Source organism: Carettochelys insculpta, chromosome 6, assembly GCF_033958435.1.
Source record: "Carettochelys insculpta isolate YL-2023 chromosome 6, ASM3395843v1, whole genome shotgun sequence".
NCBI lineage: Eukaryota > Metazoa > Chordata > Testudines > Carettochelyidae > Carettochelys > Carettochelys insculpta.
Genome location: NC_134142.1, coordinates 116,550,938 through 116,570,555, shown reverse-complemented (window position 1 = coordinate 116,570,555; position 19,618 = coordinate 116,550,938). Strand labels below are relative to the sequence as shown.

At 41.3% G+C, this 19,618-nt stretch overlaps 1 protein-coding gene across 1 annotated transcript in view; it reads right to left on the bottom strand.

Moving 5' to 3' along the window:
• Positions 1 to 19,618, bottom strand: part of IGHMBP2 (immunoglobulin mu DNA binding protein 2) — a 76,124-nt gene that overhangs the window by 31,689 nt on the left and 24,817 nt on the right. The window contains exons 5-8 of the mRNA XM_074997937.1: positions 18,407 to 18,570; positions 16,002 to 16,202; positions 8,224 to 8,371; positions 4,728 to 4,902 (exon numbers count right to left, since the gene is read on the bottom strand). Of these exons, the coding sequence (XP_074854038.1) occupies positions 4,728 to 4,902; positions 8,224 to 8,371; positions 16,002 to 16,202; positions 18,407 to 18,570 (688 nt within the window). The remainder of the gene's footprint in view (positions 1 to 4,727; positions 4,903 to 8,223; positions 8,372 to 16,001; positions 16,203 to 18,406; positions 18,571 to 19,618) is intronic.

The window sequence follows — 19,618 nt, the reverse complement described above, 5'->3', positions numbered from 1 at the left end:
TCAATACAAAACACAATTTATAAAAAAATTAAATCACTTTTTAGTCACATTATGATTATTTTCAAAAACTAATTTAATTTTCCATTTAAATCAGACTTTTTATTTATATGTTGTTAGTTCTGTATGTTCTTATTTTACAGTCTTCTGAAGGGCTTAAGGGGGACAAGTATTATAGGGAACATTATAGTGTTGAAGCAGAAGACTTCTCTGTGTTTAGGTGGCTAACATTCAGCTTTATTGAATTCAATAAGGCAACAGATGAGCCAAACTGGACAGTAGTAAAACCGGGTCCAGCAAGGCTGCTTGATGCAGCCAACTCTAGTATTTTATACCCTTACACAAACAAAGCCCAGTGTCCGAGGCAATGAGGTAGAGAATCGTAAATCACTTCTCAAAGAGAAACCGTTATCAGCAGAGAGACACAGGTACCAGGGAGCTGGAGCCATAACTCCAAAGAGTCCATTAATGCATTCCATAGAGCTCATCCTCCCTGCTATTCCCAAACAGGTCAAGGAAAGTACAGGCTCTTGTGTACGTGCAGAAGTAAGGGATGTGAAATGGCTTTTATACAAGATGGTTTCCACAATAGCCGTGTTAGTCTGTATCCACAAAAACAACAAGGAGTCCTGTGACATCTTAAAGACTAATAGATTTATTTGCGCATAGCCTTTTGCAAGCAAAACCCCACTTTGTCAGACACATGAAATGTTGTGGGTTTGTTTTATTTCTGTACTTGTTTATTTTTATTTGCTTCCCAACTGTTAGCAGAATTTCAATGTTTGCACAGGGTTTTATTTTTTTCCTGACAAGAAGTTTCACTCTGAAAAATCTCACTTATGCTGATAAGATAAATCCAGATCCTCACTTATCTCCTGACTGTGAGAAAACAGTTGTGTGTACACATGCCCCCTCCTTTTGGAGGGGGCATGTTAATGAGAGAAGTGGGAAGATGCTAATGAGGCACTGACATGAATATGCAGAGCCTCATTAGCATAATGGCAGCCACATGCAATTCGAAAGTGCCATTTCCAGAGCGCTGTTGCCTGTGTAGACAGGAGCCTTTTGAAAGGACCCCCCTGACTTCAAAAGCCCCTTTTCCCTAAAACAAATAGGAAGAAGCGGCTTTTGAAATCAAGGGGGTCCTTTTGAAAGGCTCCTGTCTACATGGGAGGCAGTGTTCTGAAAGCAGCACTTTGGAAGTGCACATGGTTGCAATTATGCTAATGAGGCGCTGCATATTCTTGTCAGCATCTCATTAGCATCTTCTGACCTCCCTCATTAACATGCCCCCTCTAAAAGGAGGGGACACTTGTAGACACAGCAAACAAGAAAACATATAAGAAAAGAGCCTGTACTATATTTGAAACCAGCTCCTCTTCCCAATACACTTAAACTCCCTCAAGTCATAATAGCTGAAATGCTTCAACCAACTTGTATTCCTAGCTGCTTTAGAAAATCCAAATTGCAATGAAACTTGTATTCCCAGTTGCTTTTGAAAATTCAACCTTCAGTGCTGAAATATGAACCGAGAAACCTAACACGAGGCTCACATTTTTGAAAATTTGGGTCTGCTTGTGTGAAGACATTCATAATATCTTTGTTAATGTACCAGAAGTCTAAATAACTTTTTCATTATTAATGTTATAAGTGAGAAGGATTTATGCCACTAAAACAATTTTAATAAAAACAGAATAGGATTTATGTACCTGTTTAAGCGTAAGTCCCTTGAAACTTTTATTTCAAGATTTTGTTCTTCACCTACAGTAGTTTTGTAAAATTCAAACATACCCTACCAGTTAGAGAAACTTCAAAAACAGCAACAGTCTAAAATTTAATTGAGTATAAACTGAAATGCAAATTTGATATAAATTGACGGCAGAGAGAGTTAGGCACCTAACCTTTGATGCTTTGTAAATCCCATTAATCACCTGTCTCCTTCCTCAGGTACCTAAAACACTTGAAAATCTAGTCACTCTCTAAAATAAGGGTAGTAATTCCTCTCACCCCATTTCTAGTCTGATCTACTTACAGTGTCCGCGCTATGAAGCAGAGATTGTTTATTATTAGGTATATGTGCAGAATCTAGTATTGAGGCTCACATTTCAAATGGCTGTCTAGATGCTACTCTAATACCAATTAATGTCAAAAGTGTACATATTTCTGCATATGAAATTAGCTCCTTTGCTCATGTTTCCATATGTGGTAGGCCATGCATGCAGCTAGCTGGTAATATACAGTGAAAGGACCCACACCTATCATTTGCATAAAATCAAACTAATGTTTATATGTTAACATTGGCAAACATAGCAATGCACAATCTAGGAAGCAGTATGCAGGAAATTATTATTGGGAAAGGATATTAAAAACAATGTCTGTGATTTATTAAGAGTTGTGTAAATTAGACCTAATCTACTATATATTTGAGAGTTTATGCATCCTTCTGTCTGTGTCCACCTGTCCATCCATGAGTCCATTTTTCAAGAAACTCCTCCTAAATGGTAAGAGCTAGGACCACGCAATTTAGTATACAGCTTATCCCAACCCCTTGCCCTGACTCCTGCACAGCACATAGTCTCAAAATCCCCTGCTTTGAGACCCCTCACCTCCAAACCCCTTGCTCTGATACACACATGCACCACTCTTCCATCCCTGAAGGACCCCAGTGCCCCAGGTAAATCTTTCAGTTTTTAATAAAGCAGCAGTAGTTCATAACAGATATTCAACCCAACCAAAGAAGCCAAGCAATAAATTAAATTCTTTTGAATCTGAACTTTGACTGATGGAAGGAAAGAGGGCAAGTATCTGTTACACAGAGCGGAAAGGAAAAGTTTGAGCCTCTGATGGAGCAGGATCAGTGGCACCAATAGCAGTCATGGGCCGTGGGGGCAAGGTGGGAGGGGTGGGGCCAATGATGGAATGGGGAGGGACTTAGGGCAGTCAGTCCTGCCTTCCCCTCCCACTGCACACAGACCAGCAGCACGATGCTTCATGGCTTTCCAAAGGTGCCTGGAGCTCCTCTGAATTGCCAGGCCCTGGGGCAACTGCCCCTTTTGCCCTCCCTCCCCCACCTTCATCAGCAGGCCTGATCAGGATGGAAGGACAGACAGCATCAACTGATCTCACATTGCATTCTCAGGATTTCTCTGAAATGAAAGACTCCAATTGAGTACAAAAGGCTTTAGATCAATCCCATTCAAATGCCGATTAAGGGCCCATTCCTTCAAAACACTTAAACAGATGCTTAATTTTAAGCACGCTAACAGTGAGACATGCTTGAAGGCCTTGCTGAATAGACCTAGACTTAAGCAGGTGCCTAACTTTAAGCCAGAAAGTGTTTTGCTTACTTAGGGCCTTAATACACGAGTACAAGGACACACTGTCATTGTAAACTCAAGAAAAATCACATAAACTAGCTGTTCCTTCATGCTCCTAAGCACATCTTCCACTGACATGCGTCTAGCTGCTGCGAGTGGTTCTCTTTCCCCTTAAGGTCTCCAAGTTCTTCCCTTCACTGCTCACTATGCCAGCTCCACATTTCAGTTAGCCAGTTTATAACAACTCTCCACACTGATCCTCCTCTTCCTTTTTTGGTCTCTTTTTAGTTCCTACAGCAGACTGATTTGCTCTTCATTCTTTCTTTTGCTTTCAAGATCTCAAATGCTTGTATATATTGTACTAAACTGCAGCTAAAGGCAAGGAAAGGACACATTATCATCACATAAACGTCCAGAAATTCAAAATTAAAGCTGCCAAAGCAACCATAACTCTTTCCGTTTGCACAGGCTACACAGAATCACAGAACCATAGAATACTTGAACTGGAAGGGACCTCAAAAGGTGATCAAATCCAGTCCCTGGCCCTCAGGGCAGGACCAAGCACCACCTTTATCATCCCCGTTAGATATTTTAGAACAGGTAGGATAAATATCTCCAATACTGGAGATTCTATAAGCACTGTAAGCAATTCATTCCAGTACTTAACCACCTTGACAGTTAGGAAATTTTTCCTAATGTCCATCCTAAACCTCCCTTGCTCTAATACAAGCCCATTGCATGCATCAAAATGGAGTCATCTAAGCTTATGTTCGACCCAACGGCAAATGAAGTCTGCATGTCACATGACATCATATTTAACTGATTCCTGGGATTTGCATTTACTAATAACTCAAACAATAATACCCACTTAATTTTTTTCCTTACAAACCTGGCTCCTTCTAGTTTCCTGCAGGATTTCCATGTCACTATCCCAAGTTCTGACACGAGTGTTATGCCTACATCTTGGTGGAATTAGCACTTGCTACACTGAAACAACAGCAGCTTAATGCACAGTTCAAATGCCTTTTAAAAAGTTAATTCAACAGAAGACCACCACATCCCTAAGCAAGATGACTGATCCTGCTACCATCTTACAAGTAGTTTATTATTTGTTTCTATAGTATTCACACATTATCACAAGATGCTCCATCTGCATGCATCTCAGATAATACAAAAGTTCAGTGCCTTTGTAATACTTCATTTGGTCACCAGAATGTAAAATTCCCTAGCATTGTCTCATCCTGTAATGAAAGTCTGATACAACATATACATATTCGTTCATGAATGTATATTAAATTCAGGCCATTTAATATATATTATTCCAATGAAGGGGTGCACATCATGAATCTTTGCAAAGTTTGTCAATTTTGCCTGAATTAATGGCAGATTCTAAAGCTGTGAAATGCTGCTTACTTGTTAGATATGATTGTGGGAGGCAGCTGTTTGTGATCCCCAGCCAGGATACACTTTCTGGCCTTCAGCAGAGGTATCCAGCAGCTTGCTTCTAGTGCCTGAGCACATTCATCTATCACCACCAGATCAAAGTGATTTTCAGGAAGTAATTTCAGTGGCCCATCAGAGGAAGTACCTAATCAAAGGAGAAATCAAGAGAGAATTAACACATCTTGGAAGGAGAGAATAAGACCACAAACAAACTTATAAAACCCCTTACAAATTAATTGCTGTTAAAGGCAAGTAACAAAGATGCTGGCTCTCTGTGGAGATTCACAATTTCAAATGTGTGGTCCACATGGAAAAATAAAGGGACTTGCTATTTGCCAGTTTCTGCTTTGACATTCAGGCCCAAAGGCCTCTGGAGCACCTTAAAAACAACAACAACAACAACAGCACATAATTAAAACCACAGAACAATATGCTCCATTACCTCACCAAAGCAGAGAAAATGCACTCACTTCCCTTCTGCCCTCTGCACTAAGCAACCAAACAGGGTGGATTGATTTAAATCAAGGTGATTTAAACTACCAAAAAAAAATCATTGATCTAAATCAATTTACCCAGAAAGTGAAGACTACTGTGCTCAGAGTGCACTTAACTTTGGAGTAAGTCCCACTGAACTCACTGTTATTTCTGCTTTTTTGAGAAAACAAGTATAGGCCGGGGGTTCCCTTGAGAAAGCTGAGCTATGATGAAGTAAAATAGGGAATAGGCTTATGGGATCACCGTTACGGTCTGAGTCCATGATGTTCCAAAATAAGGGGCATGTATTACATAATATAAAATAAGAAAATGATACTCAGTGGCAACTGGCATCTCCAGAATTTTCTTCCTGCAGTTTCTGTATTGTATATTTGGGTGATAGATTCGAAACCTAATTAACTAATAAAACAAGCCATAAGGATTAGCTAAGCTAAATCTTTTTTCTTTTTCCTGGCAACATCCAAAACAGCAAACAGCCTGGGGAATTTACTTGTCAAATCACACTTATACTAAAAAGCATCGAGAGAGCCTTGAAGAATGATGCATTGCAAAGGCTATTATTTATATTACTAAACAGGTGAGCCACTCAGCCGCATCCACATTTTCATCCACACCATTTTCCCCCAATAAGCATCTCAGCCCTGCATCATCTTCTTGCACTGCTTACGTTTGTCATGTTTTCCTTTTTTACCCAGGAGATTAATTTCTTCAAAATATTCCCAGGTACGGTCTCTCTTACATCCAGAAGCCACCACAGTTTTTATGTGGCAAAAATGTTGGGGAATAAAGGACGCTGTGCGTGTGTGCGTTGAACAACATTTTCCCTTTTTCTTTCTGTCCACACCGCTGTTCCTTTCTATGCTGCCTCCACCCTTTCCTATATATTCTCCTTAGCTACATCTACATTGCCCCCCCCTTTCACAAGAGGCATGCAAATGTGGCTAATTGGAAATGCCAATAAGGCATGGATTTAAACACCTCATGCCTCATCTGCATACTCCCACGAGGTCTCACTTTAGAAGAGCTGTTTTCAAAAGCCAAAACAGCCATGTAAGATGGGTTTAATTCGAAAGGAAACCCTGCTTTTGAAAGCACCTTTCTTTCTAAAAAAAATTAGGACCAGGTCTTAATAAACTTTGTTGCTGTGGTTGGCCAAGGTCCACCACCACATAAGCACGGATCAAAAATAATCCTATCCAGCCTGTGTCTTTCTTTGTACATGTTAATTTTCAGTCTGCTGAGAAACAAAATCTGAAAGTCAAGAACTTTCAAAAAAGCAAGAGCTGGTAGGTAGGCTGCACAGACTAAAACCATTAATTAATTTTTATGAGCCTATAAGTGAATACATAGAATATTTGGAATGAGATTTAATTGTAACTGTTATTTTTAAATGTGAAATTTAATATTTTATTGATTTTTTTAAAAAAATGATTTAAATTAAAAAATGCAATTTTCTTTCTTTTTTTTCCCCCCCCAAATCCTTGATTTTTATCCAGCCTGCAGTCAAAACTAGAAAGAAATTCGAGTTGAGATTTCTCTTTAATGATGTATTATCGGAAAGTATTTCTAACCTCAAACCAGCCAGGCTTTGTCTAATCTACCTGTCTTCTCAAGAATACATTGTGGCATGATTAGGAAAACCAGTTCTACCAAAAATGCTGCAGAAACACTACTCAGAAAATTCGTTGATAAGTTTATTTCGGGCAGAGACTCTCTTTTCATTAAGTGTGAAGTGCCTTGCACAATGGGGCCTCAACCCTGAAATCGGGGTCTCTAGACTCATATGCAATCCACATCAAATTGACACTTCTATTGCTTAGTATCGGAGGGGTAGCCGTGTTAGTCTGGACCTGTAACAGCAATGAAGGGTCCTGTGGCACCTTATAGACTAACAGAAAAGCTTTGAGCATGAGCTTTCGTGAGCACAGACTCACTGCATCAGATGCTGGTCTTGGAAATCTGCAGGGCCAGGTATAAATAAGCCAGAGCAAGGGTGGGGATAACAAGGTTAGCTCAGTCAGCAAGGGTGAGGCTTACTACCAGCAGTTGATCTGGAGGTGTGAACACCAAGGGAGGGAAAGCTGCTTTTGTATTTAGCCAGCCATTCACAGTCTTTGTTTAAGCCTGAGCTGAGGGCGTCAAATTTGCAGATGAATTGTAGCTCAGAAATTTCTCTTTGGAGTCTGGTCCTGGAATTTCTTTGCTGTAGGATAGCTACTTTTAAGTCTGCTACTGTGTGGCCTGGGAGATTGAAGTGCTCTCCTACAGGTTTTTGCATATTGCCATTTCTGATATCTGATTTATGTGCGTTTATTCTTTTATGTAGAGACTGTCCAGTTTGTCCAATGTATATAGCAGAGGGGCATTGCTGGGACATGATGGCATAAATTATATTGGTAGATGTGCAGCTGAATGAACCCACGATGGTGTGGCTGATCTGGTTAGGTCCTGTAATGGTGGTGTTGGTGTAGATATGTGGGCAGAGCTGGCAACGAGGTTTGTTGCATGGATGGGTCCCTGAGTTAGAGTGACTGTGGTGTGGTGTATAGTTGCTGGTTAGGATTTGCTTCAGGTTGGCAGGTTGTCTGTGGGCAAGAACTGGTCTGTGAATTTGGGAGAGCCCTAAGCATGAGTTTATACAGATCCACATGAAACCGTGGAAACTTACTCATAATATCATCCCAGGCCTTGTTGCTGTTGGTCCTTGCACCGACTGGATTAAAGCTAGTTTGGACACATCTACAACACAATCACGTCTCCAAATACCTTAATAATTCTAACAGCAAAACAGATGACCAGACAGCAGTATTGCGTGCATTGCTTTTACTATTACAGATTTTCTGTAAGAGTCACTCTGAACTATATGGAGCCTTTGATGAGGCTATGAATCGGTGTTGAATAACCTTAGCTGTAATCATAGCTAATTTGATCAAACATTTCTAAAGGCAAAAGAGGAAACAGCAAGTCTAACCTGTATTTGTTGCGAGAACAACATTAGCCTGGGTAAGTATTTCAATCATAGCAGCTTCTTCTCGTTCTTTCAACTCCTTTCTCAGCGCCTTAATCTCATTTCGGAAATGGCTTCGCTCCCCCTTGTCCTGGGTCTTTTTGGTTTTTGTCTGCACAATGGAAATCAAAAAGAAGAGGAAGAAGACAGACTTTAGTCAAATAACTACCAGAGGAAATTGCTAGTGGCCCATTTAAAAATCAAAGTAGCAGAATCTTTGGTATGAATGCAATTTACTGAATTTCACTCAATGGCTATTCATTAAATAAATAGGCTTTATGACTCCAATCCTAAAACCTTTATCCATGATTACATGACTAAGCCTTGAAGAATAGGCTCTAAAACCGTTAGACATGATCCAGAGCCTAACCTTGACTGGTCCTAAATAATCTTGGTTACTCATTTCTGCAGCCATTATTCATTTCCCAGCACAAGGAGCCAGGGGAGGAACTAAGAGATTATCAGACTAACACTGTTCTCTGCTCTACTCCAGGGATGGGGCATGAGCTTGCCTCTTACTCAGGACAGATGGGAAAACGCCAATACCCTTCACACAGGAAGGCTAAGTGAGTTGTTTGCACTCATCTAGCCTAAGCAGCAGCATCTTTGCACTTTCTAACAAACACCTTTAAACATTTGTCAATGATTTCAAACATATTTTTAATAGAGACGGTTATTTCTTTAGTTATACCTGTTTAAAAAATAAACCAGAGATGCTTATCTTTGGTGATTGTGATATGCTGGCAAAGCCACCTATCATTGTAATTCATCTTGGAAGGGCACCAGCCTCTCATAGCAATGATGCCCTCCCAAATGGAAAACAACTTTGGAATTGTTTTGTCTCTTTGGTGGTTAAAACTTATTAGAAACCTGGAAAGGCTACAAAAACTCCATCCACCAAAACTGCTCTAGTAAGTTGTTTGCTGTGGAATTGCTGTGGCTAAAAAGGAAGCTGGCTTTGACTACAGATACTATGCTGACTGGTGCTGTAGATGGCTAAGATAGTTAGATATCAATTAAGTTTCTTGCAGAAGAGCATAAAGCAGAAGGAAAATGGGAAATGGGAAAATAAATGACCTTGTTAGATCTATGTATACAGTTTGTTCTGCAAAGGGATCCTGTAAGACTAAAACTACCTGTAAAAGGAATAAGTGGCGTAACTGTAGACTGAAATCTGCTGCTGCAATTAGGCTGTGGGGAGCAGATTGGATTGGGGAAACAAGCTGGTGTCACAGGGCCACGGCAACAGAGTTAAGTGTGATAGAAGGGCCTCAAGAAACCCTTTAGAGCACCCAGCACTCAGTAATAGCATTCTCTTTGCTGCTCTTTGTCTTTGAGCTCCTGCACATTATTACAAAATAAATGTTATTTATTGCAGAGACACCAATCAAGATCAGGACCCCTTTGTGCCAGACATGGCATAAACAGAGGTACAAACAGTCCTCCCTGACAAGCCTTCAGTCTAAACAGACAAGGCAGAGAAAGGGACAGAAAATACAGAGTTCTGATTTGCAAATGGCACGTTTGGTCAACAGTCTTCTTCAAAAGGATAGGGGTTAGCTAAATGAAGAGACAAAGGTTGAAGGGCACAAGACAAGGGAGAGAAGAGTTAAGGCTGCAAGTAAAAAGGATAAGAAGGGCACATGGAGTTAAGTAAGCTGTGGTGAAAAGCAGGGGTGAAAGTAACAAATATCTTACAGGTGTTATTCTATTGCAACCCCTCAACCTACTTTCTGACCCTTTTACCCCTGGGGGTGCAGAGTTGTGACAGGACAATACCTCTAAGAAATTTAAGTGTAGGATGGAGTGAGGGAGGAAGGGGGCAGCCCAGGGCAGGATATTCGGATGGGAGGAGTGCAGGAGTCAGGGAAGTGGAGTGGGGATGGGGCTCAGGGCAAGGGAAGTGGGTGTGTGTGGCAGGGGAGCTCAGGCTGCCCAACTCCTGGAGCCGCAGTGGGATCATGCTGCCCAGTCACCTGAACACCAGGGCTGGAGTCTTGTTCCGCTATGGCCACACCATCCAGGGTGCCAGCAGCACCTGGAACCCTGTCCTCAGCCAGCCTGTCTCTTACTGGTATGCGTTCAGGAGCGCATTGGCTTATTTTTGCGTTTGGGGAAAAGCCTGTGAGGCAGATATGAAGAAAGCATGTGGAATATCACTGATACAGCCTCAGTACGGTATCGAGTCTATCTTCAACAAACATCCTTGTTTGGCCACGCTCAGTATTTTCCCTTCAGATGTCCTCTCAAGAGGCCAAGACAGCTGACTGTGACACATGGGAAGAGGCAAGACAGCTACCTCAGCTTCCACATCAACTCCAAAGCAGAGCAACGTGAACACTGCCCAATATCAGCTGTTCTTGGCACAATGACTCAATCTGTGGCGTGGGGTGCATGGAGGAAGATGATGACATAAATTTGGAGCATCATTCCTCAGTGAGAGAAACTCCGGGGAAATCATACAGATGGTTTCATTGCCATGGGATCCAGTTAGTGGGCCTTAAAAGATCTCCTTGCCAATTCTGCATTTCAAGCATGAAACATACACACAGTGCTTAATTTGTGCCAGGGCTGAGCCCAGGCAACACGAGGTTTGGCAGCTCATAGCCCCAGCACCTCTGATCTTGCCACATCAGTTAGGAAAGTAAAAGCATTGCCTGAGGCCTGGAATCTCTTTCATTACCAATAAAGCACTGCATATACCCTTTAAATTCCTCCCATCAGCAGCCATTATGGAACACAGTTCATCAACCACAGCCATTCTTACAAGAGGAAGCAGAAAGGGAAACCCTAGTATCCATTTCCTTCCTCATTTTCATTCTGCTATATGGAATCAAGGGAGTCAAGGGGCTTGCCAGTCAAAATTTCCCATTTCCTCAGTGTATCCCCAAGGAAACAAAATTGAGGGAAAAATTTACCTGCAAATTGGGAAGATGTGAAATGATTTAAAATACAGTCAAAACCTACAGCTTACAGGATGTGAAAACAACCTACGTCTCTGTTAAATTAGACGCTGAGGGAAACACTGTAGCTACAGAACACCCATTCATTTTACAGGACAGACCCCCCCCATCTGTCTATCCATGGAGCAATGTCCTTTCCTGCCCCCAAGTCAGCCTGCGGGAGAGAAAGAGCTCCCCTGAGACCTGCTAGGTTCTTTTCTAGCTCTCACGGGCTTCTACGGCAAATAATGCTCAACAGCAGCAAAAGAAATGAAAGATGATGAGTAGCCTCAATTGAAAAACTTAAGTAAGCTACTGCCGGAGCAATGGCTGCAGATGAATGATTATGAATCCAGAAGCCACAGTCAATCTATACCATCTACATCGTAAAAATGTCTTGCCTTGTTTCCAGCCTCACAAAAAAAGTCTGAAGAGTCTTCTGCTGCAGAGTGAAACCTTCCAGCTTTGCTGGCAAAAGCCAGTATTTTGATTGCTGAGGGAGAGGAGGGAGAGCTGATAAGTGTTAATAAGCCATAACTGGAACCTCAACAACATAGCAGATTTAGGCAGACATGGCACAATATATGTTGTGCTGGGATATGAGGTTACTTCACACATTTTGCTGTTTGAGAAGGGAATAGCATCCAGCACCTGGTGTTACTGATGCTGTAAAGCCACCCTGTGCTATGTCATTGTCGGGGGAAAACATTAATCAGCATTGAAATGGTTTATGCTCTTAAAACATTAGGCTCTAATGAGGGCATTCAGAATTCTTCACCTCCTTTCTATCCATGGTCTTTCTGCTGAGTCTGTTAACATGTCTGTTGACTGTGCTAATGTGGACACGTGTCCAGTAAGAACTGTACTCAAACCACCTAGGCCTGTCAGAGAAACCATAAATAACCAGCACTGCTGGCACTTCACACACAGAAACTGCATAGTAGCAATTTGCCTTGAGATCTTCTAGTCTCGGATTGCATTTGAACCACCAACCTAGATATGAACAATTAAATATATCATTAACCACCCTCTGGACTACTCATACCCTTAATTATGTCTTCTCTCTTTTCAAAATTATCCCAGTGATAACATGGCACAGTTTTGAGAATTGCTGTAGCCTTCAGAAACACACAGCATGCAACCAAATAGACCAAACTGGTGGCATGCCAAGACACAACTGCTAACAATTTGCAGAAGGGAGGGGTTAGCTAGCCATTGTATGAGCACCTGCTTTGATGTGTTTCACTTTTAGCCAGTCAAAGAGCTCATCAAAATAAAGATACTCAATAGTCAGATCATCTTGGTCCATGACCTGCAGCCACAGGAGAATCCCATCCACTGAATCCCTTAGCCTGCAGGCTTAGCTGCAACATGGTGAGAAGGGGGAAAGTATGCTGCACAGGTTCCCTGGAGTCAGTATGCTGATAAGAGTGAATAAGGCATAACTGGAGCCTCAAAAATGGCCAAGGAGGAGGACATTGTGGCACTGAGTGGAAAGTAGGCAGAAGCAGGGAAATCTGGAAAGGCTCCCTACCCACCAAAAACTAACAAGAATATTTCTCATACAGAGCTTAGCTCTCATACCACTTTGCCCAGAAACAGGTTTAGTTGGCACCACTTTCCAAACACGGAAACACACTCAGGCTATGTCTACACTGCACTTTCATCATTTAAACTACTGTCGCTCCAGAGTGTGAAAAAAAAACATACCCCAAACAGTGCTGGTGTGGACAGTGCTTTGGCGGTGGGAGATGCTCTTTGGGTGAGGAAGCTACTGCACCTCATTGGTGGGGTGAGCTTTTCTGTTGGGAGAGCTGTCTTCTGGAGAGAGAGCAGCTACATATCTTATCTTACCAGCACAGCTGTAGTGGCATAGCCATGGCACTGTAAGATGTGCAGAGTAGACATGCCTAGTGTCACATAGGACAGTCAAGAATAGAAACCGGGCCTCTGAGACCTCTACCTTGTCCCCTCAACCCCACTGCCTCCTTATGCCCCCAGGAGGGAAGGAATCCAGCTCTACTCATGGATACAGAGTCACATGAGAAATCTAAGGAACACTATGAAAAAGGCTCTTGTCAGGTCTCAGTATGTGAAAGATGGAAAAGGATTTACTAACACGGAGTGTTTTTTTGGCATGCAAAGCTTAGCAGTCATAAGGGACAGCCTTATGAAAGGGCAGCTAAAGATTGTTTTTCTTTTAGACTTGTAGTAAACAGATTATACAGAGTTTTCAACAGTGCTTCACTTTTAACCTTTCACTGTCTTGAGATGATCTGCAGCTGGACTATAGAACCCTCCAGACACTATGAATCTTATACACACTACTTGAATGACACTCAGCATAGCTCCAGCAGGTCTCACTTTTATGGAAGAAGGACATATAGCTGAAATGAAAGATGAGAGGAAGCAAAGCGATGACCCCAGACAGGATGGACATAACTCAATGAGAGAGAAAAACAATAATTAAAAATATGGAAATGGCAGAATAGTTTAATGACCTTTTCTGTTTCAGTTTTCGCCACAAGGTTACTAGCGATTGCATGTCAAACATACTGACTGACAGGGAAAATGAGGTAGGATCAGAAGCTAAAATAGCAAAAGAAAAACTTAAAAATTATTTCAACAAGTTGCATGTCTTCAGATCACCAGGGTCTCAGCAAATACATGCTAGAATATGGAAGGACCTTACTTCATTAGCAATTATCTTTGAAAAGTCATGGAAGATACGATAGATAACAGAGAACTGAAAAAGGGCAGTTATAGTGTCAATCTATTTAAAAAAAAAAAAAAGGGAGAGAGAAAAATAAGGAGCATTTGGGGAATTATAGACCAGTCATCTTAACTGCTATACCTAGATAGTTAATGGAGCAAATAATGAAGCAATTTGCAAACACCTATAAGGTGGTAAGTAACAGTCAGCATGGATTTGTCAAGAACAAATCATGTCAAAACAACTTTACAGCTTTTTTGACAAGGTAACAATCCTTGTGTTGGGAGAAAGTGGTAGCAGTAGTATATCTTGATTTTATCAGCGTAGTAGTAGCCGTGGTAGTCTGTATCTTCAAAAACAACAAGAAGTCCTGTGGCACCTTACAGACTAACAGAAATTTTGGAGCATAAGCTTTCGTGGGCAAAGACCCGCTTCATCAGATGCATCTGACAAAGTTAAGATGACTGGTCTACAATTCCCCAGATGCATCTGACGAAGCGGGTCTTTGCCCACGAAAGCTTATGCTCCAAAATTTCTGTTAGTCTGTAAGGTGCCACAGGACTTCTTGTTGTTTTTATCTTGATTTTAGTAAGGCTTTTGATGCTGGCCTGCATGACATTCTCAATCTAGGGAACTACAATCTAGGGGGAGCTACTAAAAGGTGAATGGTGACTGGTGGGAAAAATCATTCTCAGAGAATAATCAGTGGTTCACAGTGAAGCTGGAATGGCATATCAAAGAGGGTCATTTCTGAGTCCAGCTCTGTTCAATTTCTTCACAAATAACTTAGAAAATGGCATAGCTTACATTTATAAAATTTGCAGATGATACCATGCTGGGATGGGTTGTAAGTGCTTTGAGAACAGGATTAAAATTCAAATTGATTTGGGCAAACTGCAAAAATGATCTGGAATAAATACAAAAATTCAATAAGGACAAATGCAAAGTATTCCACCATGGAAAGAACAATCAATTGCATGCATACAAAATGGGAAATCACTGCTTAGAAGGAGTAGTAGAGAAAGGGATCTGGGATCATAGTAAATTACAAGCTAAATATGACTCAACAGTGTAACACTGTTGTAAAAAAAGCAAACATCATTCTGGGATATGTTTGTGCAGATGTGTTGTAAGCAAGATACAAGAAAAAAATTTTCTGCTCTACTTTGTGCTGATTAGGCCTCTGCTGGAGTAGTGTGCCCAGTTTGGAGTGCTCCATTTCTGGAAAGCTGTAGATAAACTGGAAAAAATCCAGACAACAACAACAAAAATTATTAAAGGTCTAGAAAACATGACCTTTGAGGGAAGACTGAAAAAATTAGGGTTGTTTAGTCCAGAGAAGATTGAGAGGACACACGAGAAGAGTTTTCAAGTATATAAAACGTTGTTAAAAGGTGGAGGGAAAAACTGTTCTTCTCATCACATGAGGTTAACACAAGAAGCAATGGTCTTACATTGTAGCAAGAGCAATTTAGGTTGGACATTAGAAAAACTTCCTCTGAGGGTGGCTAAACACTGGAATAAACTGCCTAGGAATATTGTGGAATTACCTTCTTCCAAGATTTAAGAGCAAGTTAGACAAACAGATAAGAACAACTGTAGTGGGTCAGAACAAAGATTAATCCAGCCCGGTATCTTGTCTACTGACAGTGATGAGTGCCAGGTGCTCCAGAGAGACTGAACAGAACAGGTCATCACCTAGTGATCCATTCCCTATTGCTCATTCCCAGCTGCTGACACTTGTCAGGGTGGTCTAAATAACACTTAGCCCTGCCAGGAGTGAAGAGGAGGAACTAGATGACCTCTTCCTTGCCTAGGATTTTATCATTATTCAAATATCATTTTAAGATTCCTGCATTAAAATTATTTGTAATAAATGTTGGCTTGGTTCCCTGTATTTAATTTCAACAAAATGTGGGGTCTGATACTAAGTTATAGGTTATAGCTGCCATGGTGAGTGCACTGAAAGTAGACAGAAGCTGTAAGAATGACAGTTTGGTGCATATTAACATCAACTGTCAGCATTGTCTGCAACATAAATATTCTTGACAGAGTAAGCTTGTTGACAGTGGGAATGGGATACATACGAATGCCTGGTCAATATCCTTCCTGATATCTGCCACTATTTGGGCACTATCGCCACGTGCCAAGACCGCATCCAAGGAATGATGTTGGATGGATTCCAGCAGACGAGCGGGGTGACCAAGACGCAATATCTTTTCTTTATAGTCAGCCAGCCTTTCCACCAGATTATCCACTGCAATATTCGAGGGAGCACAACACAGGACCTTGGAGACAAAACAAAGTGCTAATTAACTTCCAACACTGAACTGCAAAAGATTGCAAAGCTTACTTGAAGAGCATTTAAAGTAACAATATTCTCACTAGTGCTGACAGGAGGGAAGAGGAGATTGGTGAATGCAGCTAAGAGGAAAGGCAACAATTTAAATCTCTGTAGCTTCAAAATACGGCTGGAAATATGCATGCACAACACAAAAGAGCACAAGATTTTAAATAGTTATCTACAGTCCCCATCTCAAGGACTTAACTTAGTTCTTGTGTACACTTGGTATTTGCCTCAGTTCCTGTCATGCACAATAGTACAGGCAGGTGAAGATGCTACTGACAAGAATTGGGGCGAATCCCTGGTGTTGACAAGGCCCTCCATTGTGAAATGCAGCCACATTAAGGCTCAAACACTCACAGATGACAACGTGTAAATGCACATACTATAGCTACAGCACTAGCAATAGAATTATGGATTCATTGGCTCAAGCAGATAGAGCTTTTTCCCATCAGGTGTCAGAGCTGGGTGCTTGGAAGATGACTAGTGCCTGCTCAATTTGCTGAATAGCAACAGAGAGGTAGCCGTGTTAGTTTGTACCCTAACAAAACAAAAAAGCAGTCACGTAGCACTTTAAAGACTCATAAAATAATATATTAGGTGATGAGCTATCATGGGGCAGACCCACTTCTCCAGATCTGAAGAAGTGGGTCTGTCTCACAAAAGTGCTTTAAAGTGCTGCATGACTGCTTTTTTTGTTTTGCTCAATTTGCTATCACTCCTTTCTTCTCCCTACCCCCACAAAATGCCATGCAAGTAACTTCACATTCCCAAGAGAACACTGGAGTTGGACAGGAGCCAGCATCCTGGCCCCTGGAATGTGTATTTTTGCCAAAAATCACCATTTCATAAAGATTCTAATCTAGTATGTTTGACAAAAGCTACAGCTGTATATATTTAGTGAGCAAATATGGAAAACCACCCCCATTTCACACAGCTCACAAACATGACATTTCACCAGCTGGAGGAAGAAGGTTGTCTTATGGTTAGTTTCTGAACTGGGAATCAAAAGAAGTTGGGTCAGTTCCCACTTCTACCAGCAGTTCCCTGTGTGATTGTTGGGGGAATCTCTAAATCTCTCTGTGCCTCACCTCTCTATGTGCAGGACAAGGAAAACAGGACTTCTCCACTTCATATGGGTGGGCAATAATAAACCATTCATCTTTCTGGGGTAGTCACACTACACTTAATTAAAAATTGTTTGGGAATAGTCATGTTAGTCTTATTGGAGCATAACCTTTCATGGGCAAAGACCCACTTTGTCAGATGCATATAGTCACCAGTGCATCTGATGAAGTGGGTCTTTGCCCATGAAAACTTGTGCTCCAATAAATCTGTTAGTCTATAAGGTACCACAGGACTTCTCGTTTTTGTGGATACAGGCTAACATGGCTACCTCTCTGATACATGTTAGTCTGTAGCTTCATGAACAACACAGAGTCCTGTAGCACCTTAGAAACTAACAAATTAATTGGGCCATGAGCTTTCATGGGTAACACCCAAAGTCTTAACCACAAACGCTCACGTCCTAATTAATTTGTTAGTCTGTAAGATGCTACAGGACTCTGTTAGACTGAATGGAGTAATTGAGGCACAGATTTTCTTTGACTATGTGCACACAGAGCACTTAGCATAACAGGGCCTCAGACTGAGAAGAGTACCCAGGGTTCCCAACTAAGATAAAGAATACAAATCTGGGCATTGCTTATGTGCCCGTCATTAAAGTGACTCAGCAGCTTAAGCCACTGCTTCCAACAGTACCTGGCAGGTGGAGTAAAATGTGTCAGGTGCTGCCTGACGCAGCAGAGATGTCACTCAAAGGCACAGGTGCATCGACGCTGGAACTAGGGACGCATCTCTTGGCTTCAAGTGGTTTTCATCATATGCAAGGTTTACAGTCTGGTTCAATGGCCCTCAGCATCCTCACTATACAAATTCTTCCAGGGCTCCTGCACTGGCACATGCACTCACACACTTTTTTCTTTTTAACATCCACTCCTTCAACTAACGCCACTGTGTGTGAGTTAACACAGAAGCTGCAGCGGAATGGAGCAGGGATGGGCACTGATGAAGAACTCCACAGATGAATGTTCTGCATTATTTAGCAAAATAGGTATATCCCTAGCAAAGCTGAAATCTGACACTCACTTTCAGTCCTTGCTGCACAGCTTGAAGTATTATCTCGACCACAGTGGTGGTTTTGCCGGTGCCAGGTGGTCCATGGATGATGGCAAGTTCTTTCTGTGCCAGCGAGAAGGAAACTGCCTCCTTCTGAGAAACATCCAGCAATTCATTGTAGAATTTTAAAGGCTCTGTGAAAGTAGCAAGAGGATCAGTCAGATGTCAGTTACACACTGGGCACATACAAAAGAGTGACTGAACAAGTATAAATAAAAGATATTCTTGGTAAATGGTATGAATCAGTCTGACAATGAGAATAACGTTTCTAGCAAGCAAGGCAATCTGCTTCACACCCTAGGGACCAACACTTGAAGTCTGAATTTCTTTCAGGAATGATAGGTTATATGCATTGTCCTGATTATCCTCTCTTTGTTATCCCGGACATGCTTCAGAAAGTGTATGCATTAGTTTTCGAGATAGCCTGTTATCAAAACTTTGTGGCATCGGATAGCATTTAAAGGAGCAGTCTACTTCAGGGAAAACCAAAAAGGTTTTTTCTGTGGTTTTTAAAGGGAACAGAAATGTTTTGATAACATTAAAAATTCAGTGAGAGAAAACTGAGGTTTTGATTTTAATTTAATCATTCTCCTGCTGGTTATGAATCCACACACAAGAGCACTGTACTAACACAGGAAAAGAAGAAAACTTCCACTGTCTGGACACAAAAGTAAAGCAGATCGGTCTAGTTTCACTGCACAACACCAAGCAAACAGCATAAATGACCAAAAAGGAAAATTAGATTTTTGAATCTCTTTTAGTTCTAGTTATCTAAGATGTTGCTAGCAACACAGGAAGAGAAACCTCTGACTTTCTTCTTGACAGTGCTTTTATTTTCAAAATATGGGATTCTTCTTTATTTCTACAGGTAGTTTATTTCTCTTCATACCGCTCAGATTATTCCGAGTTTAAGTCAAATTTATTCTCATCACACATAATCCTGCTGCTAATCAATCTGGTATTTACTGCAAGTTAATTACAGCAGAAGGGATAACTCATGAGACTGAAGTTTACAGGAAGTAAAAGATGGGTGAAAACACATCAGGTAGGTTCCCTATGCCAGCTTTTGCCTGGTGACATTCATTAATTTCACCTCGTGCCTGATCCAAAGCTCAGTGAACTCAGTGGGAGACTCCATCGAAAGTGACCTTCCATAGTCACTGAGCTTTAGATCAGACCTGT